This window comes from Eucyclogobius newberryi, unplaced genomic scaffold (genome assembly GCF_026437365.1).
Source record: "Eucyclogobius newberryi isolate DKJ021-1_F unplaced genomic scaffold, fEucNew1.0.hap1 SCAF_9, whole genome shotgun sequence".
Taxonomy (NCBI): domain Eukaryota; kingdom Metazoa; phylum Chordata; class Actinopteri; order Gobiiformes; family Gobiidae; genus Eucyclogobius; species Eucyclogobius newberryi.
In genome coordinates this window covers 15,750,379-15,769,358 of record NW_027316532.1, presented here as the reverse complement: position 1 = coordinate 15,769,358, position 18,980 = coordinate 15,750,379, and the positions used below count along the sequence as shown (strand labels likewise).

Sequence of the window (18,980 nt, the reverse complement as noted above, 5' to 3'; positions counted from 1 at the left end):
GGAAAAAAAATCTGCATTTTGTTGAAAAAACGTCGTCCCAAAGGACTGATGACACACAGCGCACTGCATGCACGTCTTCATTTTCAGTCCTCCACATGCGTCTATAATAAAACAGACCGCACATAGGAGTCGTCATATTACCTTTTACAAGTTGGTTTGCCCTTGTCGGCGCCACTGACATGTCCATAGTAATGTCACCCTCTGTCGGAGTGAAATTTGACTTTCGCAAATGCATTCTTGGATTGAAACACCCCCAGCAGCGTCATCACAACAAACATGGCGGCGCCCGTGTTCCCCCCGCTCGCCTTCGCTACCAAAATAAAGGATAACGGTGTACAAAAGGTTGATTGAAATATCTTAAAATCGTGAGATTTAGTCTCCCGATCGGGTTGATAGAGACGTTTTCCGTCATTGACTGTTGAACCCTGGTGGTCACTCCGACTCAAAAAATGACAAAATTTTGATCTTTTTTTTTGCCTTCAAAGTAAAAAAAATAAGAATTTGCCTACCGTCCCACCCACTTAAAAAAATGTTGACTCGGGTTACAGCAAACAGACAATTTATTTGGGGTAGCCTGAGAGTTAAAACATATCGTTTTTTTCCAAAAACAGAGTCCAGATGGAACAATGGACCCCTGCTGGATGAATGAGGGATTACACCAAATCATTAGAGTTGTTTTATTGTATTGTAAGGATTTGTTATAACCAAAAAATATTATTACAAACAAAAGAATGCCCGGGATTTACCAAGAACTGTTAAAAAATGAATACTGATGATGAAAATGTACTTGGGTTAGGGTTAGAATCGGCCAAATATAAGAATTAAATGAATTGCCATTTTCTTATTATAGTCGACATTTGTGTCATGGAAACCAAAAACATGTTTTAAATTGTTAACAGTCTTTCCAAAAGGTTTCTATAGTGCATTTCCCCAAAAGAAGACCTTCTGCTGGATGTGATTGGCCTGTGGAATCTTGTGACGTCATCTGAAACGCGTCTTTCTGTCGCTTCCTCTGTGTGACCGGCAGAGGGCGCGCGCGTCACAGACAACAAACAACCGGAAGCTCCCGTCTTTGTTTCCCCCGCCGTGCTTGCTCAGGCTCAGGCTCCAAGCTAAAGCTAAAGCTAAAGCTAAAAACAGTGTTTAAAATGTGTGAAAGGAGTTTGGCGCTGAGAGCTCTGGTGAACGCGCGTCTGACTGCGGCTGCGGAAGAGATCTTTGCGCTGGTTGAAAGAACAATAGCGGAGTATGAGGAGGAACTGTGTCGCTCCAAAGAGGAGAACCAGAGGAACCAGCAGCTCCTGGACTCGGTTCTGAGCCCGCAGGTCCAAACAGAAGCAGGTCAGGCCTCGTTGCGCCCCGTAGTTTAACGCCGCCGGCAGCAGGTGGCGCTGTTCCGGGTCAAGCGTCGTCTTTACGTGACAAACCTGCGAAATCCAACGCTTCTCTTTTTAGCTGGGCCTGTCCGCGGGTTTGTGGGGGATGGAACGAGGACGGTTGTCATGGCGATCAACGATTTAAAACAACATGTGATTTTCTTTGAAGTGTTGTAAAGTCCTCAAAATGTAGCACGAGCTTGGGCTGATGTCGCTGTGAAAGATGCTAAATGTTCATTCACACATGTTCAGGTTCTAGAGCAATAAATGTGTTGTTGATCAGGTTGTGCAGGGCAACAAACATGGCGGGTTTCCATGGCAACGGACGTTGTTGCCGTTGCCTGAGGTTTGTAAATGTGTTTCATCCTCGTTGGGGTGAAAGGAGACGTGCGCCAAACGCCAACGCAAACACGAGCAGATCGACAGCTTACATTTTGCTGCAGAACTGTTAAGCCCCGCCTCTTCACACTGCTAAGACCTGCCTCTTCATACTACTAAGCCCTGCCTCTTCATACTGCTAAGTCCTGCCTCTCAGATTATTAATACATTTAAAACTTGCTTCCTTTAACAGAGCTTATTCTTTATTTGTGGTCAGGTTCTTCCTGAAGGTGGAGCACTCTGCGATGGAGAAGTGGAGAACGAGCATTGACCGTGTCTTCTTCTTCTGCAGATGTCCAGCGGCAGAGTCTGTGTCTGGAGCCCGGAAACTTTTCAGCCCAAATGAAGGATTTCTCGGAGACGGCGAGCCAAGAGTTCACCTGCTCTGTAAAGAACGAATCCGAAGAGCAAACGGACGATGACGACGACTGGGCCGCTCAGACCAACAGCTCGACTCAACCGGAACCCGACGGAAACCACTTCACGCCGGCCCAGGCAGAGGGCGCCAGAGCTCTGTTTTCCCAGTTTAAATATGAAGACTTCTCCGCCAACAAGGAGGCCGAGATCAGCGCCAGCACGAGCGACTTCTGCGCCGGCAACGAGCACGAAACGCTCAAGAAACACCAGTGTAACTTCTGTGAAAAGAAATTTCGGGACCGGCACAACCTGAAACGCCACATCGCGGTGCACACGGGCGAGAAGCCGTTCAGCTGCCCGGTCTGCGCGCGCCGCTTCTCTCAGAAAGAGACTCTGAGGCTGCACATGGCGCTGCACAGCCGGGCCAAGGCGGAGGCCAGGGGCACGGCTAAACGAGGCGCCTCCCCTCGCTCGGCCCACGCGCTTCAGCCGGGCCCGTCGGCGAGCGCCTCCAAACACGCACCTTTCAGCTGTCCAGTGTGCGCGCGGTGCTTCACTCGGCCGTTCTCGCTCCAGTCTCACATGGTCACGCACACAGGCGAAAAGCCCTTCCTCTGTTTACAGTGCAACATGAGGTTCAACAGGAAGTCCAACTTAAAACGCCACTCCAAGATCCATGCGCCGCAGTGACCGCACTGACCAGTGACCGCACTGACCAGTGACCGCACTGACCAGTGACCGCACTGACCAGTGACCGCTGAGACCAGTGACCGCACTGACCAGTGACCGCACTGACCAGTGACCGCAGTGACCGCTGAGACCAGTGACCGCTGTGACCGCACTGACCAGTGACCGCAGTGACCGCTGAGACCAGTGACCGCTGTGACCGCAGTGACCGGAGAGACCGCAGTGACCGGAGAGACCGCAGTGACCGGAGTGTTCTTTGTAAATGTCTCACCCAGTGGTCTCACTTTAGAATCCGTTTGGGACATTTAGGATAAAAGTTTAGGAGTTCAAATGCATTTGACACGTTTGACTCAATTCACCTCAACGAAGTGAACATGAGTCCAGCGGCAGCTCCTGACCCGAGTCCAGCGGCAGCTCCTGACCCGAGTCCAGCGGCAGCTCCTGACCCGAGTCCAGCGGCAGCTCCTGACCCGAGTCCAGCGGCAGCTCCTGACCCGAGTCCAGCGGCAGCGCGGCTGCTCCTGACCCGAGTCCAGCTCCTGACCTGAGCACACATGCAGTTGTGTTTGAATCCAGCTCCGATCATCACTGTAACTTTGACTCTTGGTCAGACTCAGAAAAGGTTTATTGCCAGAATTCACAATCATAGGAACAATTTAAAATCTGCTATAGGATAAAAAAAAAAAAAAAAAAGATCTTACTAAGATCACAAATGTACAGTTGAGTTACAGATGTAGAGCAGAAAGTGACAGTGTTTAAGAAGTGTTCATGAGTCCAACTGCCTACCTCCTGCCTGAGGGGAGTGGCCTCCTGTCCGAGAAGAGTGACCTCCTGCCTGAGGGGAGTGGCCTCCTGTCCGAGAAGAGTGACCTCCTGTCTGAGGGGAGGGGCCTCCTGCCTTATTTGAACACTTTTATATTTGCCTCAGACTTTGAGCTTTTACACATTTAATTTCTCTCTCTTTGTTCATAAAGCGTGAAGTCGTCTGTTTTCCTGGAGCCACTGTAAACGAGGGCGAAAGCTCGTCTGATTTACATCATTACTATACATGTTTATAACAAAACGTTTCTTCCATTCCGACATTTCCTTCTCAAACTGACTCTTGATGTGAAACTGAAACGTGTCAAATGCATTTCATACATGTTTAATTACAGCTGTAATTAAACAATTAATAATCCAGTCATCCATTATGGATGTTTGTTGTTTTTAGAAATTGTTATATATTTTTAGACTCGTCTTCATTTTAAACATTGTCAAAACAGATTGTCGTTACGTTTTCTGACACTTTGTAATGTTCAGGATTTATAGGAAAATAACGGAAATAAACATCAACGAAGTTAAAACGTTTATGATCGTGAAATATGTTTGTCTCGAGTAAAAGCCACAAACGTTATATATGAACTTCAGACACGTTTATGTGATTTAAAGAACCAGAAAGATGCATCAAATCACCATCAAACCATAAATATGATTAAATTACAATCAGTTTGAGTTTAAGGTCCTTGTGTTGAATCTAAAGTTTGAGCTCTGAGTTTGAATCAAGTGTTTTTGTAATAAAATAAGTGTGAAAATAACAATTGTTAAAGTGCATTTGTCATTCATTTATGACAAATAAAGAATACATTTAAGACAAACTGTTTTTCAGCCGTTTGTCGTCAAAAGCATCGAAAATCAGAAACTAATCGAGGCATGCTCCGCCCACAGAGACATGCTCCTCCCACAGAGACAGACTCCTCAAAACTTGTGAACGTTTAGGCCAATCAAATAAATCCAAAATCCTCTGTAAATGTTTTTGTGTCTAAAATTTGAACAAAAAAAAGACATTTAAACTGCTCCGTCCATTTTTCACATTTATACGTTCCAAATATAGACGTTCAAGCCGTTTTTACGCTGAAAATGATTTATTTCTGTAGAAAACGCGACATGATGAAAAACTTGTACATTTGATCCGTTACGTATACGTAAGTAAAAACAGCCATTGGGAAGCGATCAGGCTCGCTCTTCATTGGCTCTCATACTGCTGTGGATGTGATTGACAGCTGAATGAGCCAATCGGCCGCGTGTCCAGTTCCGGGAGGGCGGAAGTGAGCACATCCGGGTTCCTCCGCGGCATCGTCCGTTAGCTCCTTGTGCTAAAGCTAACTCCAACCGAAACATGGCGACAAAGAGCGAGTATCTGCGCGCGCTGGTGAATGAGCGTCTGACCGCGGCCGCGGAGGAGATCTTTGAGATCTTTGAGAGGACCATCGTGGAGTATGAGGAGGAACTGCGCCACTTTAAAGAGAAGGAGAAGCAGAGGAAACAGCAGCTCCTGGAGGCGGCGCAGGACGAGCACGAGCTGCAGAAACACCAGAGACCAGGTGAGTCCAGAGGGTCCACCAAAGAAGGGCTGAAAGGCTGGAGGTCTGAAGGTCTGCAGGGCTGAAGGTCCTGATGGCTGGAGGGCTGAAGGGCTGAAGGTCCTGAGGTCTGAAAGGTCTGCAGGTCTGAAGCAGAACATGGTCTGTCCCACCACCATCTGCTGGAGACAAACACGTGAAACTGGGGACGTTTTAATGTTATCTGTGAAAAATAATGAATTGATTTTGGAAATGTTTCTTATTTTCTTTCTCACCTTCGCATCATCTTCTCAAGTCAAGACCAGGTCCACAATGTTGAACTTCTAAATGTAAAATTTTTAAACGTTAACTTTAAGAATCATCAAATGAATCCACAGTTTTTCACTGTTCAACGTTAAAACTTTTTTTAAACTTTCACTTTTGTTTCTCTGGAGACATTTCCAGCTCCAGAGGACTGAAAGAACTCCATTAAAGATTTATATTTAATTGTATATAGAAAAAATCCAACTCTTTATTTCTCTTTGTTTTATCTCGAGAGCGTTTTATGTCGAGGCTGAAGGTGATTGTCCTGCAGAAGAAGAAGAAACACAAACAAACAAACAAACAAACAAACAGCCTCCAGATTAAAAAAAAAACACAGGTTCCTGTGAGAGGTTCCTGTGAGAGGTTCCCGTCCGGAGCGAGAGGTTCCCGCCCGGAGCGAGAGGTTTCCGCCCGGAGCGAGAGGTTTCCGCCCGGAGCGAGAGGTTTCCGCCCGGAGCGAGAGGTTCCCGCCCGGAGCGAGAGGTTCCCGCCCGGAGCGAGAGGTTCTTGTCCAGAGTGAGAAGTTCCTGTGATATTTGCTGTCCTCCTTTCGGTCTTGATCATACGTGTGTTTGTAGCTGCTGCTCGTGTGTGACTCTATAGTTCCTCATTCCCCTGTTGTGGGACAAGTAAAGGTTCTCTTGTCTTTCTTGCAGATGTCCAGGCTCAGACACTTCAGACATGTTTGGATCTGGACAACACAGATTTTTCGGACAGTTCTGACCCCGTCAGAGCGAAGCTTGAGCTGGATTTGACCAGCGTGAAAAGTGAATGTGACGGTTCTGAAGATGCTGGACACGGCGAGGACTGGGCCCCTGCGGCCGGGCCCTCGGCTCGGCTCCTGGAGAAAGACGACCACGGCATGGAGACTTGTGCAGGAGAAGGACTTGCAGAAGGACACGGAGAACCTTCAGAAGAACCTAGACTAGAGCATCAGTGCTGCATCTGTGACGAGGTGTTCGAGGAGCCTCAGAGTCTGAAGAGACACATGGACGTGCACATGGACGACGTGGAGCGCTCGAGTCACGACAAACGTAGCGTCCCTCAGCCCCGCCCTCAGCCACGCCCTCAGCCTCGCCCTCAGACTCACAGAACCTCAGCACCTTTCAGCTGTTCTACTTTCAGCTGTCCATTCTGCAAACGAAGCTTCGCGAGAAAGTCTGACCTCCAGTATCACATCCTGATCCACACGGGAGAGAAGCCCTTCTCCTGCTCACAGTGCAACCGCAGATTCAACCGCAAATCCAACCTGTATCGTCACTATAGAAACCACAGCAAGAACAACATCCTGTAGTTTCCAACATGGCCGACGTTTGGTTACCTTTTGTACTATGTCAAATGTATGAAAAGACCCGCAGCTGCCTTCACTAAAGCCGCACTGTGTAGCTTTTCTGCCACTTTGTAAGTTAGAGTTCAGTCTGTGAGCGTTAGAGTTCAGTCTGTGAGAGAGGACTCGGACCAACGCCCCAGGACTTAACCACGCCCCAGGACTTAACCACGCCCCCTCTGTTAGAGTTAAAACCTAGTGGTCGACGCATAACTCGACCACGCCCCTGAACTCGACCACGCCCCAGAACTCGACCACGCCCCAGGACTCGACCACGCCCCAGGACTTGACCACGCCCCAAGACTCCACCACGCTCCAAGACTCCACCACGCCCCCTCTGTTGCGTTAAATCAAACACTCGACACAGTTTTCAGGGAGCTTTTTCAGAAACTCCGGCTGAATAAATGTCAAACTGTTGAACATTCATCACCACAAACGTCACGGGAAAAGTTCCACAGTGCAGCTTTAGCAAAGAAGGAACAAATCACTTTTTAAAATGCTGTTTGTAGAAATGTTGCGTGTCGTTAGAACATTCTGGAGCTGGACACGATGAATACTGTCGTTTCATTTGGAATATTTCAGAATGTTTTATTCAAGTCGACTGTTTGCAATAATCAAAGTCGTGTTTTGGTTAAACAAAACTAAACGCACTCTAAAACTCTAAAAAAAGAACTTTTAGAACAAAGACAGTCACATTAAAATGTATTAATCAATTAAAACGCTTTATTCATAAATATTCTCTCTAGAAGCTTCAGCCACACATAAAAGTTAGACTGTCGAATACTGACATAATCTCAAGTTTTAAAAGTATTTTGTTACATTACCTCGTTACTGCACTACTGCGTTATGAAAGTACTGCGTTAAGAGTACTCTTGTGTTACCAATAATCAACAGTATTGTATCATTTGTATCGTTTGCGCTGCTGAACAAACATTAAAATATCAAACAAAGTAAATGCGTTTAATGAGCTTTATTTCACTTTGATGTTTCAGACGAGCACAACACAATGTCACACAATAAACACAATGTCACACAATAAACACGTGAACAACATGAACCTGTTACATTTACAGACACAGACGAGCGATTATAGCAAAGGAGAAGGCGTTACGCTCCTCGTTACTCTAAAAAAGTACTCTAACGTAGCCCATGAAATGATGAATGTTGTGTTTATTTCACATCGGATGTAAAGTACAACTGTTTAGCTGAAAGACTTCACTGTACGTAAATAAACTCCTTTTTCTCACTGCGTGTCTCGTTCTGGTTTTGTAACAGTGTCACACACACATGGCTTCTACGCTCATGATTCGACCGTCAATAATCCCGTTGGTGTATGTCCTCTACTCTTGCAGGTGTCCAGCCCCACTCTGCTCTTCCAGGTGTCCAGCCCCACTCTGCTCTTCCAGGTATCCAGCCCCACTCTGCTCTTCCAGTTGTCCAGCCCCACTCTGCTCTTCCAGGTGTCCAGCCCCACTCTGCCCTTCCAGGTGTCCAGCCCCAGGCACAGAACTCATGTCTGGACCGGGCATGTCCGGACTCTCCTCAAACGCGGGAGGAATCGGATGAACACGTGGCCGTCGGTGTCGAGAGCGACGCGCTCCCGGATTGTCCTGGCGTCGTGAAAAGCGAAATTGACGAGCTGATATCGGAAAGCGATGTGGACGAGGACGAAGGCGACGAGCTGGACACGTGCAGCGGTTCGTCTCGACGCGCTGGGACTGAATCCGACGCGGACTTCTACGGCCGAGCGTACGCCGAAGAGTCGGAAAATGATCTCTACTCGCAGTTCAACGTCGAAGGCTTTTCCGCCGAGAGCGCGTCGGGCGAAGGCGGCAACGCGGCGGCGAGCAGTGACCCGAGCGGAGGCAAGAAAGACAAGCTCAAAAAACACGAGTGCTACTTCTGTGAGAAGAAGTTCAAGGACCGGCACAGTCTGAAGCGGCACACCGTCGTCCACACAGGGGAGAAGCCGTTCCAGTGTCCCGTCTGTGCCAAGAGTTACTCGTACAAAGAGACGCTGATGTCGCATATGGCGCTGCACGGCTGGTCCAAGACGCCCGGCGAGGAGGCGAGCGGCTCCAAAGCCTCGCTCTACACGTGCCCCATCTGCATGAAGTGCGTTACCACGTCCTTCGCGCTGCGCTCACACGTCCTCATTCACACGGGGGAGAAGCCTTACAGCTGTCCAGTCTGCAACAAGACCTTCAGCCAGAAAGTGTACGTGCGCAAACACATGAGGACGCACACCGGCGAGAAGCCCTTCACCTGCTCCGAGTGCGACATGAAGTTCAGCCGAAAGTCCAATCTCAACCGACACCTGAAAGTTCACGCGGCTCAAAAAGCTCAATAGAAACTAAACTGTTTCCCTCAAACTTTGGACAGAAAATGTCTTGGATTTCATTATTTTGGATGAGGAAAATACATTGGACAGAATCGGTGTTGCGTTCTGTACGGTGGTGCCATTTAGTTTGCCGAACTCGTTAGCTCTGGTGCTAGAGCGCCCCCTGCAGCTGTTGTGAAATTACACTGTCAGAAAACTGACAGAAAATCCTCTTTTTCCACCTTTCTTTCTTTCTTTCTTGTAATAAGACATTCAACATTGCCAGATGTTGATATAAACAGAGCCAGGGTTTCTCAGGAGAGTCGTCTTCGGGTCGATGGCTGCTTTTCTGCTCCGAGATAGCAGGGGGCGATGATGAACACTTCAAACACATATTAACCATCACAGACCTGCAAAGACTTAAACAAGGTCAGGTGACGTCGTTCTTTAAAGTGGATGAACAAAGTTTGTACATTGTAAGCTCTCTCGCTTTTTCTTTTTTTTTTAAACTGTTTAGTGTAAAACACTTTGCAGACGTGCAGCTCCAGCAGGGGGCGCTAAATGCACTTTTCATTCGGCGCTTGTGACAAATACATGAACTACATTTAACAATAAGAGGAGTGTTTTCTCTTACTCGCTCAGGCGCTCGCTCCAAACACATCGGGCGTTACGGTTCTGAACACGGTACTGGACACGGTCTGGACACGGTTCTAAACACTGTTCTGGACACGGTTCTAGACACTGTTCTGGACATGGTCTGGACACGGTTCTAAACACGGTTCTGGACACGGTTCTAAACACGGTTCTGGACATGGTCTGGACACGGTTCTAAACACGGTTCTGGACACGGTTCTAAACATGGTTCTGGACATGGTCTGGACACGGTTCTGGACACTGTTCTGGACACAGTACTGAACACGGTTCTGGACACGGTTCTAAACACTGTTCTGGACACGGTACTGAACACGGTTCTGAACACGACTTTGGACACGGTTCTAGACACGGTTCTGGACACGGTTGCGAACACGGTTCTTCAGGATCGGACAAACTAAACCAACAATAAACAATAAAAGAGAACAAGCGCGATATAGACGACTGTAACAGACAAAAGAGAAAACATCTGCCAAAAGACACGTTTTAATTTAGAGCCTAAAACATTAGAATGCGTGACTGGCCTGCCCTATCCTTGGTCCTGGCCCCGCCCCTGGTCCTGGCCCCGCCTCCAGTCACGCTCCACATTCTCCAGACCGGCTCAAACAGGCGGCGACAGTTTAAATGTGTTGGATTCGCTCTGATCGTGATTTTTTTCTCTTTCCTGAGCTTTGATCCCAAGAACAAAGAGGAACCAGGTCTTGTCCCTTTGCTCACGTTCCCATAGTAACAGAGGCTCACAGTGGGTCTTAAAACATTCAAATAGCACCTCATTCTGCCCCGCCCACTTTTGCCTCAGTCTGGATTTGTGTTTTTCATACTTTGTGAATGTTGTTTATTCTTAATTGTCCAAATGATTGAATATAACACACGTTGCACTGTTTTCATTCTCTTTGTCTTTTTTATGTTTGTTTTCTTTTTAATGTTTGTTTTCTTTTTAAACAGAACATTAAAGGGAGAAAAACATGACTCAAATTATGATCATAATAAATCAAATAAAAAAACGTCTTGGACCAGAGAGAACATGAGAGAACACGATAAGGGAGAGACTTCCGACAAAAAGGTTACAGCTCAAGTCCTATTTTGTCCCAGCGTTTGACGGTTATTTTAGTGTTGGAGAACCACTTGAAACTGGCCAATGAGGAAACAGAGACTCCTCCCTTTGAGGCGTGGCCAATCCAAAACTCCTGCGTTTTTACAGCGACTGTTTTTATCCGTCTAAAGCTTTAAACTTAATTTCTTTTCCTAAAACTCAGACTAAAATGATCTGTGTTTGGACAAACTGAAAATAAGTGTCTTTAAAGCTGTATTTTTATATTTGACATTCCCATGAGCTTGAGAGGTATGAACACCTCATTAACGCACGTTCAGTATTTCATTTTTATTTTATTTTTGGGTCTGGATCTTGTTTTGTATTTGAGTTTTTATTTTCGCTTTCACAATAAAATACAGTTCGTCTCAAGCGATGTTGAAATTAGATAAAACAGGTCATTTTAGCAGCGCAATTTACACATTAAATTAAGTATAATTCTAAGTTTATGTCCATGTTTAGAGCTTTTGTTTTTGAGGCTTGTTCGCTCTTCTCAGCGCCTTTAGATTGAAAATGACTTCCAGGTGTCAGTCGGAAACGTTCAAACACGACTAAAGTGATCACAAGACCTAAAGTTATCTAAAACTTTTACTTATTTATTAATGTTTTTTGCCCTAGATTTTTAAATTATACACGACTTGTGAGTCACACGCGAATATGAAACATGTGGATTTATGTCACGACGTTTGTGTCTTTTTCTTTTCACGCGGGAAACTACTTTGTTCTTCTCGAGTGTAAAACGCCTTCAGATTTGCATGTTTAGATTGTAGAACATTAAACATGTTGTACAGAAAGTTTTACCTGATGTTTTTTTTAAAGAAGATGGGTTAAATGTGACTTTCTTTCCACCTCCTGAAGATGAAATATATTATTTTATTCACAGCTTTTGTCGAACCAAACAACCAAAAGTCGACTTGTTTACTCTGGAGAGAGTTTCCTGGGCCACTTTTTTATACTTTTTCTTGAGGAATATTATTTTGAAGAAACTTTACTCTTACTTTATGTCGCAATTAACAAACTAAAGCTAAATATTATATCTTTTAAACAGAGAAGATGATTCGCCATGACGACAAACGGTTTCACATGTGAATACACAACTTGTTTAGCAAAGTTACTATAAAAGAAACTAATTCTCATTTAAAGTGGACATATTCTGCTAAATCACCTAATTTCGTTGGAAATTAATGAATGTTTTTATTTTCAAGCCGATTTAGATGTTTTGTTTTTTAATTACTTTAATTTCACTGATCAAAATGGCAAATAAATTATTCTTTTGATAGAAATTCAAAGCATCAGCAAAAAATAAAAATAAATGATTATACAAACGTAAAAGAACAAGATCAATTAATTTGGTTTTACTTTAGACATCTACATTTGTGAATATAAATGTACTAATGAGTATCAAATTACTGCGTTTTTATCATTACAGAATATTCCAAATTTGATCTCATTATAGTTTATTTTAGGTATATTATTATATTTAACAATCCTAATAACTATGTAAATCACCCGAAAACAGGATAAAAAATTTGCATAAAGTATCTTCAAAATTGCATTACAATTCCTTTACATATATATATATTACATACACACACACACACACACACACACACACACACACACACACACACACACACACACACACACACACACACACACACACACACACACACACACACACACACACACACACACACACACACACACACACACACACACGAACCTAGTATCAAGAAATATATAGTTTGGAATAAATAATTATGATATAATGACCTGAAACTATCACTAAGTAATAGTAGGTCATGTATTTACTAAATGAAAGAAATCAAAAACATTGTCTTTTTTTTTTAGAGCACACGTCTCCTTTAAATGTGGCATGGTTTACTTCTGGTTGCGTCGCGCGCATACGTCGGTGGCATTTACGCACGACGTTTGTGCGCAGCCGCAGTCACTTTCGGCCTCACCTTCCCTCGCGTCGCGTTAGCTCCGAGCTAAAGCTAAAGCTAAAAACAGTGATTAAAATGTGTGAAAGGAGTTTGGCGCTGAGAGCTCTGGTGAACGCGCGTCTGACTGCGGCTGCGGAAGAGATCTTTGCGCTGGTTGAAAGAACAATAGCGGAGTATGAGGAGGAACTGTGTCGCTCCAAAGAGGAGAACCAGAGGAACCAGCAGCTCCTGGACTCTGTTCTGAGCCCGCAAGTCTCGGGACATACGACAGCGGGTGCGTGCTTTACTCTACGGGACATTTTGTGCTTGAAAAGTTGCTCAGATTTGAATGTTTGTGGTTTAAAAGCGTCAGTTTGACGTCACGTTGCGCCGCCACACTGACGTCATCTACGGTTTGTTTGAACGTGAAAACAAAAGCACGAGCTAAAAGGTGTGGGTGGAGTTATGTCAGGGGACGGGGAGGGGCATGGCGTTACGTCTTTACCTGAGTATGGCGTTAAAATGATCTCCATGGAGACGAGCAAGTGACGCTGCCAGGCCACGATACAAGTGTCTGTGGAGAGGTGAGTGGCGAACGTGAGGTTTAAAGACTCGTTTGAACTCTTTCCTGTTGGACTGACGTGAGACCGTTACCATGGCGAGTCCTTCTGTTTTTAAAGCCATATTGCGGGACATTCCATGAGACCCTCGACGCTTGAAATAACGTGTTCTTCGTTTCTGTCAGATGTGGAGATTCAGACGGAGTGGATCAAAGAGCCGCCGCCCTTCAAAGAGGAGGAGCCCAAAAGCCTCGAGTTCACCTGCGTCGTGGTGAAGAGTGAAGAAGAAGAAGTGGAGGAGGAAGAGGAGGCCGCTCGGATCGAGGCCGCTCGGATCAAAGCCGCTCAGGTCGAAGCCATTCAGATCAAAGCCACTCGGACGGGAGACGCTCTGGCCGAAGCCGCTCGGACGGAAGATGCTCTGGCCGAAGCCGCTCCGATCAAAGCCGCTCGGGCCGAAGCCGCTCAAATCGAAGCCGCTCGGGCCGAAGCCGCTCGGGCCGAAGCCGCTCGGATGGAAGTTAGTCTGGCCAAAGCCGATCGGATCGAAGCCGATTGGGCCGAAACCGCCCGTATTGAAGCCGATTGGGCCGAAGCCTCTCGGGCCGAAGCCGCTCAAATCGAAGCCGCTCGGGCCGAAGCCGCTCAAATCGAAGCCGCTCAAATCGAAGCCGCTCGGGCCGAAGCCGCTCGGGCCGAAGCCGCTCGGATGGAAGTTACTCTGGCCGAAGCCGATCGGATCGAAGCCGATTGGGCCGAAACCGCCCGTATCGAAGCCGATTGGGCCGAAGCCGCTCGGATCGAAGCCGCTCGGATCGAAGCCGCTCGGATGGAAGCCACTCGGACGGAAGTTACTCTGGCCGAAGCCGCTCGGATCGAAGCCGATTGGGCCGAAGCCGCTCGGATCGAAGCCGATTGGGCCAAAGCCTCTCAGGCCAGAGCCACTCGAGCCAGAGTCGCTCGGGCTAAAGCAGCTCGGAGGGAAGCCTCTCGGGCCAGAGTCGCTCGGAGGGAAGCCGCTCGAGCGAGAGCCGCTTGGGCCAGAGCCGCTCGGGCCAGAGCCGCTCGGGCCGAAGCCGAGGAACGGAGCGACGCCGGCGACCAAGCGTTGCTCCAAACCGCAAATGGTGTCGGAAAAGTCGAAAATGTGATGGAGAAAAGCTGCAAACGCACCGTCTATAAAAGGAAACACAAGGCGAGCGTCGTCAGGCCCGCGAAGATCGGCGTCGAGCCACCGCGGCGGAGACGGAGCTGCAACGTGGAGCGAGGAGCAGAAGGACTCAACAAACGCAGAGGCGACTCGCAAACAGCGCCGCAGGAAACTCGAGGATTTCACAGGAAAAACTCGCCGGCTCAAAGTAAATGTTCCAGACGCACGTGGAGCAGGAAGTCAGGACGTGTGGACCAGAGCGGGCTTCAGGCGCAGTTTGGATGTTCTGATTGTAGCAAAACATTTAGCCGTTTGCACCATTTACAACGACACGTTTTAATCCACACAGGAGAGAGGTCTTTCAGCTGTACAGTTTGTGAGAAGTCCTTCAGATTGAAACAGCACCTGATGTCTCACATGTCCATCCACACGGACGAGAAGCTCTTCAGCTGCTCGCTCTGCTCGCTCAAGTTCAAACGCAAAGATAATCTCGGGCAACACTTAAAGAGTCACTCAGGGGTCAGGCCTTTTGGGTGTCCAGAGTGTGAGATCAGATTTAGTCTTAAGAAAAACCTGATGCGGCACATGATCGTTCACAGCCGAGATGTTACATTCAACTGTTCAGTGTGTGATATGACCTTTTCGTCTCCTTTTTATTTCCAAAAACACAAAAAGAGCCATAAAAAGAAGAAAGTGGCTCATTGAACATTTGAGACGTTTAGTGCGACTTCAACCACTTTATGTACAGAAAAATACTTTGTTTTAAAGAAAAAACTTTTATTGAGACAAAACATTGTGCAAAGAACAAAACGCTGTATCTTTTTTAGTTTCAAGTCTTTTATTAAATGTTAAAGTTGTTCAATCTCAACAAAATGTTTATTTTTATTTTTATTTTTTTAATAGAAAATTGTAAATCATAATTTGATTTTGACTCATGCAGCTGTTCCTGTTCGTGTGATTCTCCATAAACAGTGACTTCAGTCTGTGACTTTTGAATACACTTGTTTTAACTGACAAAATAAACATTTTATCACGACTAAATTGTCTTGTTTTGTGCGTCTCATATCTGTGTGGATGAAACAGAAAAGAGATTGTGCCTAAAGCGTTGATCATTTCTTTGAGGTTCAGGAAACAAGCTCATGATGAAACGTGAAGATGAAGTGTCAGTGTTTGTTGCTTTTTTACAGACGTCCAGATAAAGACGGAGATGAGCGAAGACGAAGCCGGACCCGCTTTGGACCCGCTCAGCGCAGCGGGACACGCCCAACGCTCCCAGACGACGGCGGGACAAACAGAGCCCGACTGCGACGACTGGAGCCGCGACTGGGAGCCTCGGCCCGGCGTCTCGTCCCAGCTGACCGACTTAGACGACGAAGACTTCAACAACCAAGTCCAAAACCTGTCGACGGAAATGTTTAGAGCCACAAGTCACGGCGCGAGCCACGGCGCGAGTCCCGCGGCGTGCGAGGACGAAGCGAAGGTCAAGCACGAGTGTCCCGTTTGCAACAAGAAACTGGGGCGGAAACAGGAGCTGAAGCGGCACATGCTGCTTCACACGGGAGAGAAACCCTTCAGCTGTCCAGTGTGCCACAAGCGCTTCATCCAGAAGAGCAACCTGAAGTCGCACATCGTCACACACCTGGACACGGTGGACACCATCATCCGACATCAGAAGCCGAGCGAGACGAGCCGGGACGAGGCGGAGGGCGAAGAGTGGAGAGACACCAAGCCTCAAGACAAACTCCTGGAACGTCTCTGTGACGCCGAAAACGAAGATGACTGGACCGGAGCGATGGAGGCGGCGGGCAGCAGCTCGACCCGACGAGCGGACGACGATGACGAGGAAGAAGAAGAAGAAGAGCCCGGAGAGACAAACTCGCTGGAGCGCATCAGTTTTTTACTCAATCGAGCGCTGAACGAAAGCAAAGAACGCAAACTCACAGAGTACAAGTGTCCCATCTGCGACAAGGTGTTCGGGCGAATGGAGAACCTGCGGCGACACGTCCTGGTCCACACCGGGGAGAAAGCTTTCAGCTGTCCAGTTTGTTGTAAACAGTTCACGCTGAAGCAGCACCTGAAGCTGCACATGGTCCTCCACACCAGAGACAAACAGTTCAACTGCTCCGTCTGTGCCAAGACCTTCATCCGCAAAGACAACCTGCGCTCGCACATGCGGATCCACTCGGCCGAGAGACCCTTCGGCTGCTCAGATTGCGCCGCCAGGTTCTTCTCGGACCAGGACCTGGAGCGGCACAAGGCGGTCCACGGCGCCGAGAGGCCGTTCGTCTGCTCCATCTGTAACGCTGGCTTTTTGACTCGACGACACCTGACGAGACACGAGAAGATTCATAAGAAAGACCAAAAGTCACAGGGAGACCTTTGTGTCCACGTGCCGCTCTAAAGGACGTTTCAAAGTGTGAGAGACCTTTGTGTCCTTGCACCGCTCTAAAGAACGTTTCAAAGTGTGAGAGACCTTTATGACCACGCGCCGCTCTAAAGGATGTTTTGTGTCTTCGCGCCGCTCTGAAGGACGTTTGAAAGTGTGACACAAGCAGAAACACGTGAGGTGAAGAGACTGTTTAAGTTTACTAATGATGATAATAATAATAATAATAATAAGTTATTATTATTGAGTTGTCAACAGTATCACGTCGACACTAAAACTAGAATCTAAACTAGATTCTGGTTTAAACAAATATCGACTCAAAAAAGACAAAATGTTACTTTATGTAACAGAAACATTTTGGGTTGGTTCGAATGTCGAGCCTGATCTTTAGTGTCGCCTCAGAAGCTTCTGCTTTAGACAAATAAAACACTTTATTTAATGAATCTATTGTTTATTGACTTTCAGCTCCTCGTCTCCATGGAGATGTTTTATAAAACTACAACTTTATTATTGTGGTTGACTCTTTTACTTTCTTTACATTTTGAACCAAATAAAGGTTAAATCTGTGACTGACACGTCAAAAAGAACATTTATGACAAAAGTGAAAGTTAATTCTTTTTTCACCTTTTACACCTTGAATAAAATCTGAGTTTAAGTCCAAATATGATTTATTCTCGTTTTATTCGTGTCACGGCATTAAACTTAGATATTTCACAATAATTCGATCTGTTAAACGAGGACTCGCCTCTCCACAGATCTGAGCTTTAACGTTCTTAAACTCTTAAAATGAAAATTTAAAAAAGAAACTAAAATAGATCCTGATTATCTTTGTGCAGCATAAATGTTACAGACTATAAAATAAATTGTGCCTTTTTTTTAATTTGTGGCAAAATGTAAAAAATATTAAGCTTTTTTTCTGTTGAATTGAACACGTTTTGCACATTTATGAAAAAGAACAAAATCTGACGTGTTTTTATTTAACATGAAATAATGTCACTAAATGTTACATTTAGAAAAACACAAACTTCACAGGAATAACGACCGTCTTAAATCTTTGTTATTACGATGAGAAACAAACGCTGTAAAAGTCTGAAACGTTACATTTTTACAATAAACTCTAGTGTTTTGTCACATCTCGATCTTTTGGTCTGAAAAAAAGGGGAAATGGAGAATTTGAAATTTCACAAACAAATGAAACTCGAATAAAACTAACTAAATTTGTATTTGTTTTCACACAAACACGATTTCAGCAGATTTGACATTTATATTTCACATCAAGAGTTTATATTTTAAACTAAAGTGTTATTTTTACAAACTGACTTGAGAAACACTTAATAGTGACTTTCAAATTTTCACCAAAACTCACTCCAAAGTTTTGATACGCGACAAAAAGAAAGGTATTTACTAAAACAAGATTTAACTTTGAAAGTGAATTTGTCAAATATTAAAGTCAAAAACACGTCAAATTTTTGGAGGTCGTGGAAAATGTTTGTATTATAATCATCTCAGACCAGGTCAGTAGATTGAAACACTCTGACCGGTCGGACCTAAACTCTCTGAATGAGTTGGTGTAATCCCCCATCGGTCCAGGAGGAGGTTCCATCGTACAAACTGGACACTAATCTTCTTTGTTCCCGCCGGTGTGTCCGACTTCTGCTTTATGTTTGGCTGAACAGCTGGAAGGACATCAGTGCCCCCTGCAGGACTTGCGTGAACATTCATCTTCAACGTCGCACGAGGAAAGAATCCAACAAAACGATTCAGAAAATATCTTTAGCTCACTTTAGCAGTGTGCAAACGGGCAAGGAGCCAAAGGGCCAGGGTTAAACGGGCCAGGGGCAAACGGGCCAGGGTTAAACGGGCCAGGGTTAAACGGGCCAGGGTTGAACGGGCCCAGGGGCAAAAGGACCCAGGGTTAAACGGGCCAGTGGAACCAGAAAGCCTCACTGGTCTCCGATGGTCCACACCAGGTGCTGCAGGTGAAATGGGGCCAATCGTATGTCAGTCCTGCAGTGTTGATAAAGGTGTAGGACAAGGAGGCATTTGGTCTCCTGTTTTATTCTGAACCTAAATGAAGCCACCTGAAGCTAGATCTTACTTGGTAAGTGAAGATGAGTTTAAACGCCAGTAA

At 46.0% G+C, this 18,980-nt stretch overlaps 5 protein-coding genes across 6 annotated transcripts in view; 4 read left to right on the top strand and 1 right to left on the bottom strand.

The window, feature by feature from the left end:
* Nucleotides 1–17,214, top strand: part of LOC140353382 (uncharacterized) — an 83,239-nt gene extending 66,025 nt beyond the window's left edge. Inside the window, exons 1-2 of one of the 2 annotated variants that reach the window (XM_072437921.1) lie at nt 12,757–13,048; nt 15,651–17,214. In XM_072437921.1, the coding sequence (XP_072294022.1) occupies nt 12,850–13,048; nt 15,651–16,864 (1,413 nt within the window). In that variant the 5' untranslated portion in view covers nt 12,757–12,849 and the 3' untranslated portion in view covers nt 16,865–17,214. Of the gene's footprint in view, nt 1–12,756; nt 13,049–15,650 lie in introns of those variants that run through there. The other variant, XM_072437922.1, reaches the window with a different exon arrangement.
* LOC140353380 (uncharacterized) overlaps nt 1–18,980 on the bottom strand; it is a 257,995-nt gene that overhangs the window by 220,489 nt on the left and 18,526 nt on the right. The gene's annotated exons all lie outside the window — the stretch shown is intronic.
* On the top strand, nt 1,042–3,966 carry LOC140353394 (uncharacterized). Its single transcript, XM_072437942.1, has 2 exons — nt 1,042–1,341; nt 2,047–3,966. The coding sequence occupies exons 1-2, from the start codon at nt 1,149–1,151 to the stop codon at nt 2,799–2,801; spliced, it is 948 nt and encodes a 315-aa protein (XP_072294043.1). The 5' UTR covers nt 1,042–1,148; the 3' UTR covers nt 2,802–3,966.
* Nucleotides 4,852–7,706, top strand: LOC140353400 (uncharacterized). The gene is made up of 2 exons (XM_072437951.1): nt 4,852–5,158; nt 6,097–7,706. The coding sequence occupies exons 1-2, from the start codon at nt 4,954–4,956 to the stop codon at nt 6,732–6,734; spliced, it is 843 nt and encodes a 280-aa protein (XP_072294052.1). The 5' UTR covers nt 4,852–4,953; the 3' UTR covers nt 6,735–7,706.
* LOC140354255 (uncharacterized) lies at nt 6,743–9,238 on the top strand. Its single transcript, XM_072439205.1, has 3 exons — nt 6,743–6,766; nt 8,120–8,227; nt 8,269–9,238. The coding sequence occupies exons 1-3, from the start codon at nt 6,743–6,745 to the stop codon at nt 9,115–9,117; spliced, it is 981 nt and encodes a 326-aa protein (XP_072295306.1). The 3' UTR covers nt 9,118–9,238.

What these genes read in the sequence shown, in the direction of transcription:
- LOC140353394 (XM_072437942.1), top strand. Translation starts at nt 1,149, where the DNA reads ATGTGTGAAAGGAGTTTGGCGCTGAGAGCTCTGGTGAACGCGCGTCTG. An exon ending in GCAGGTCCAAACAGAAGCAG is followed by an intron (nt 1,342 to 2,046) that starts GTCAGGCCTCGT and finishes CTTCTTCTGCAG; the next exon opens with ATGTCCAGCGGCAGAGTCTG.
- LOC140353400 (XM_072437951.1), top strand. Translation starts at nt 4,954, where the DNA reads ATGGCGACAAAGAGCGAGTATCTGCGCGCGCTGGTGAATGAGCGTCTG. An exon ending in GCAGAAACACCAGAGACCAG is followed by an intron (nt 5,159 to 6,096) that starts GTGAGTCCAGAG and finishes TCTTTCTTGCAG; the next exon opens with ATGTCCAGGCTCAGACACTT.
- LOC140354255 (XM_072439205.1), top strand. Translation starts at nt 6,743, where the DNA reads ATGGCCGACGTTTGGTTACCTTTT. An exon ending in CCGACGTTTGGTTACCTTTT is followed by an intron (nt 6,767 to 8,119) that starts GTACTATGTCAA and finishes CTACTCTTGCAG; the next exon opens with GTGTCCAGCCCCACTCTGCT. An exon ending in GCCCCACTCTGCTCTTCCAG is followed by an intron (nt 8,228 to 8,268) that starts GTGTCCAGCCCC and finishes GTCCAGCCCCAG; the next exon opens with GCACAGAACTCATGTCTGGA.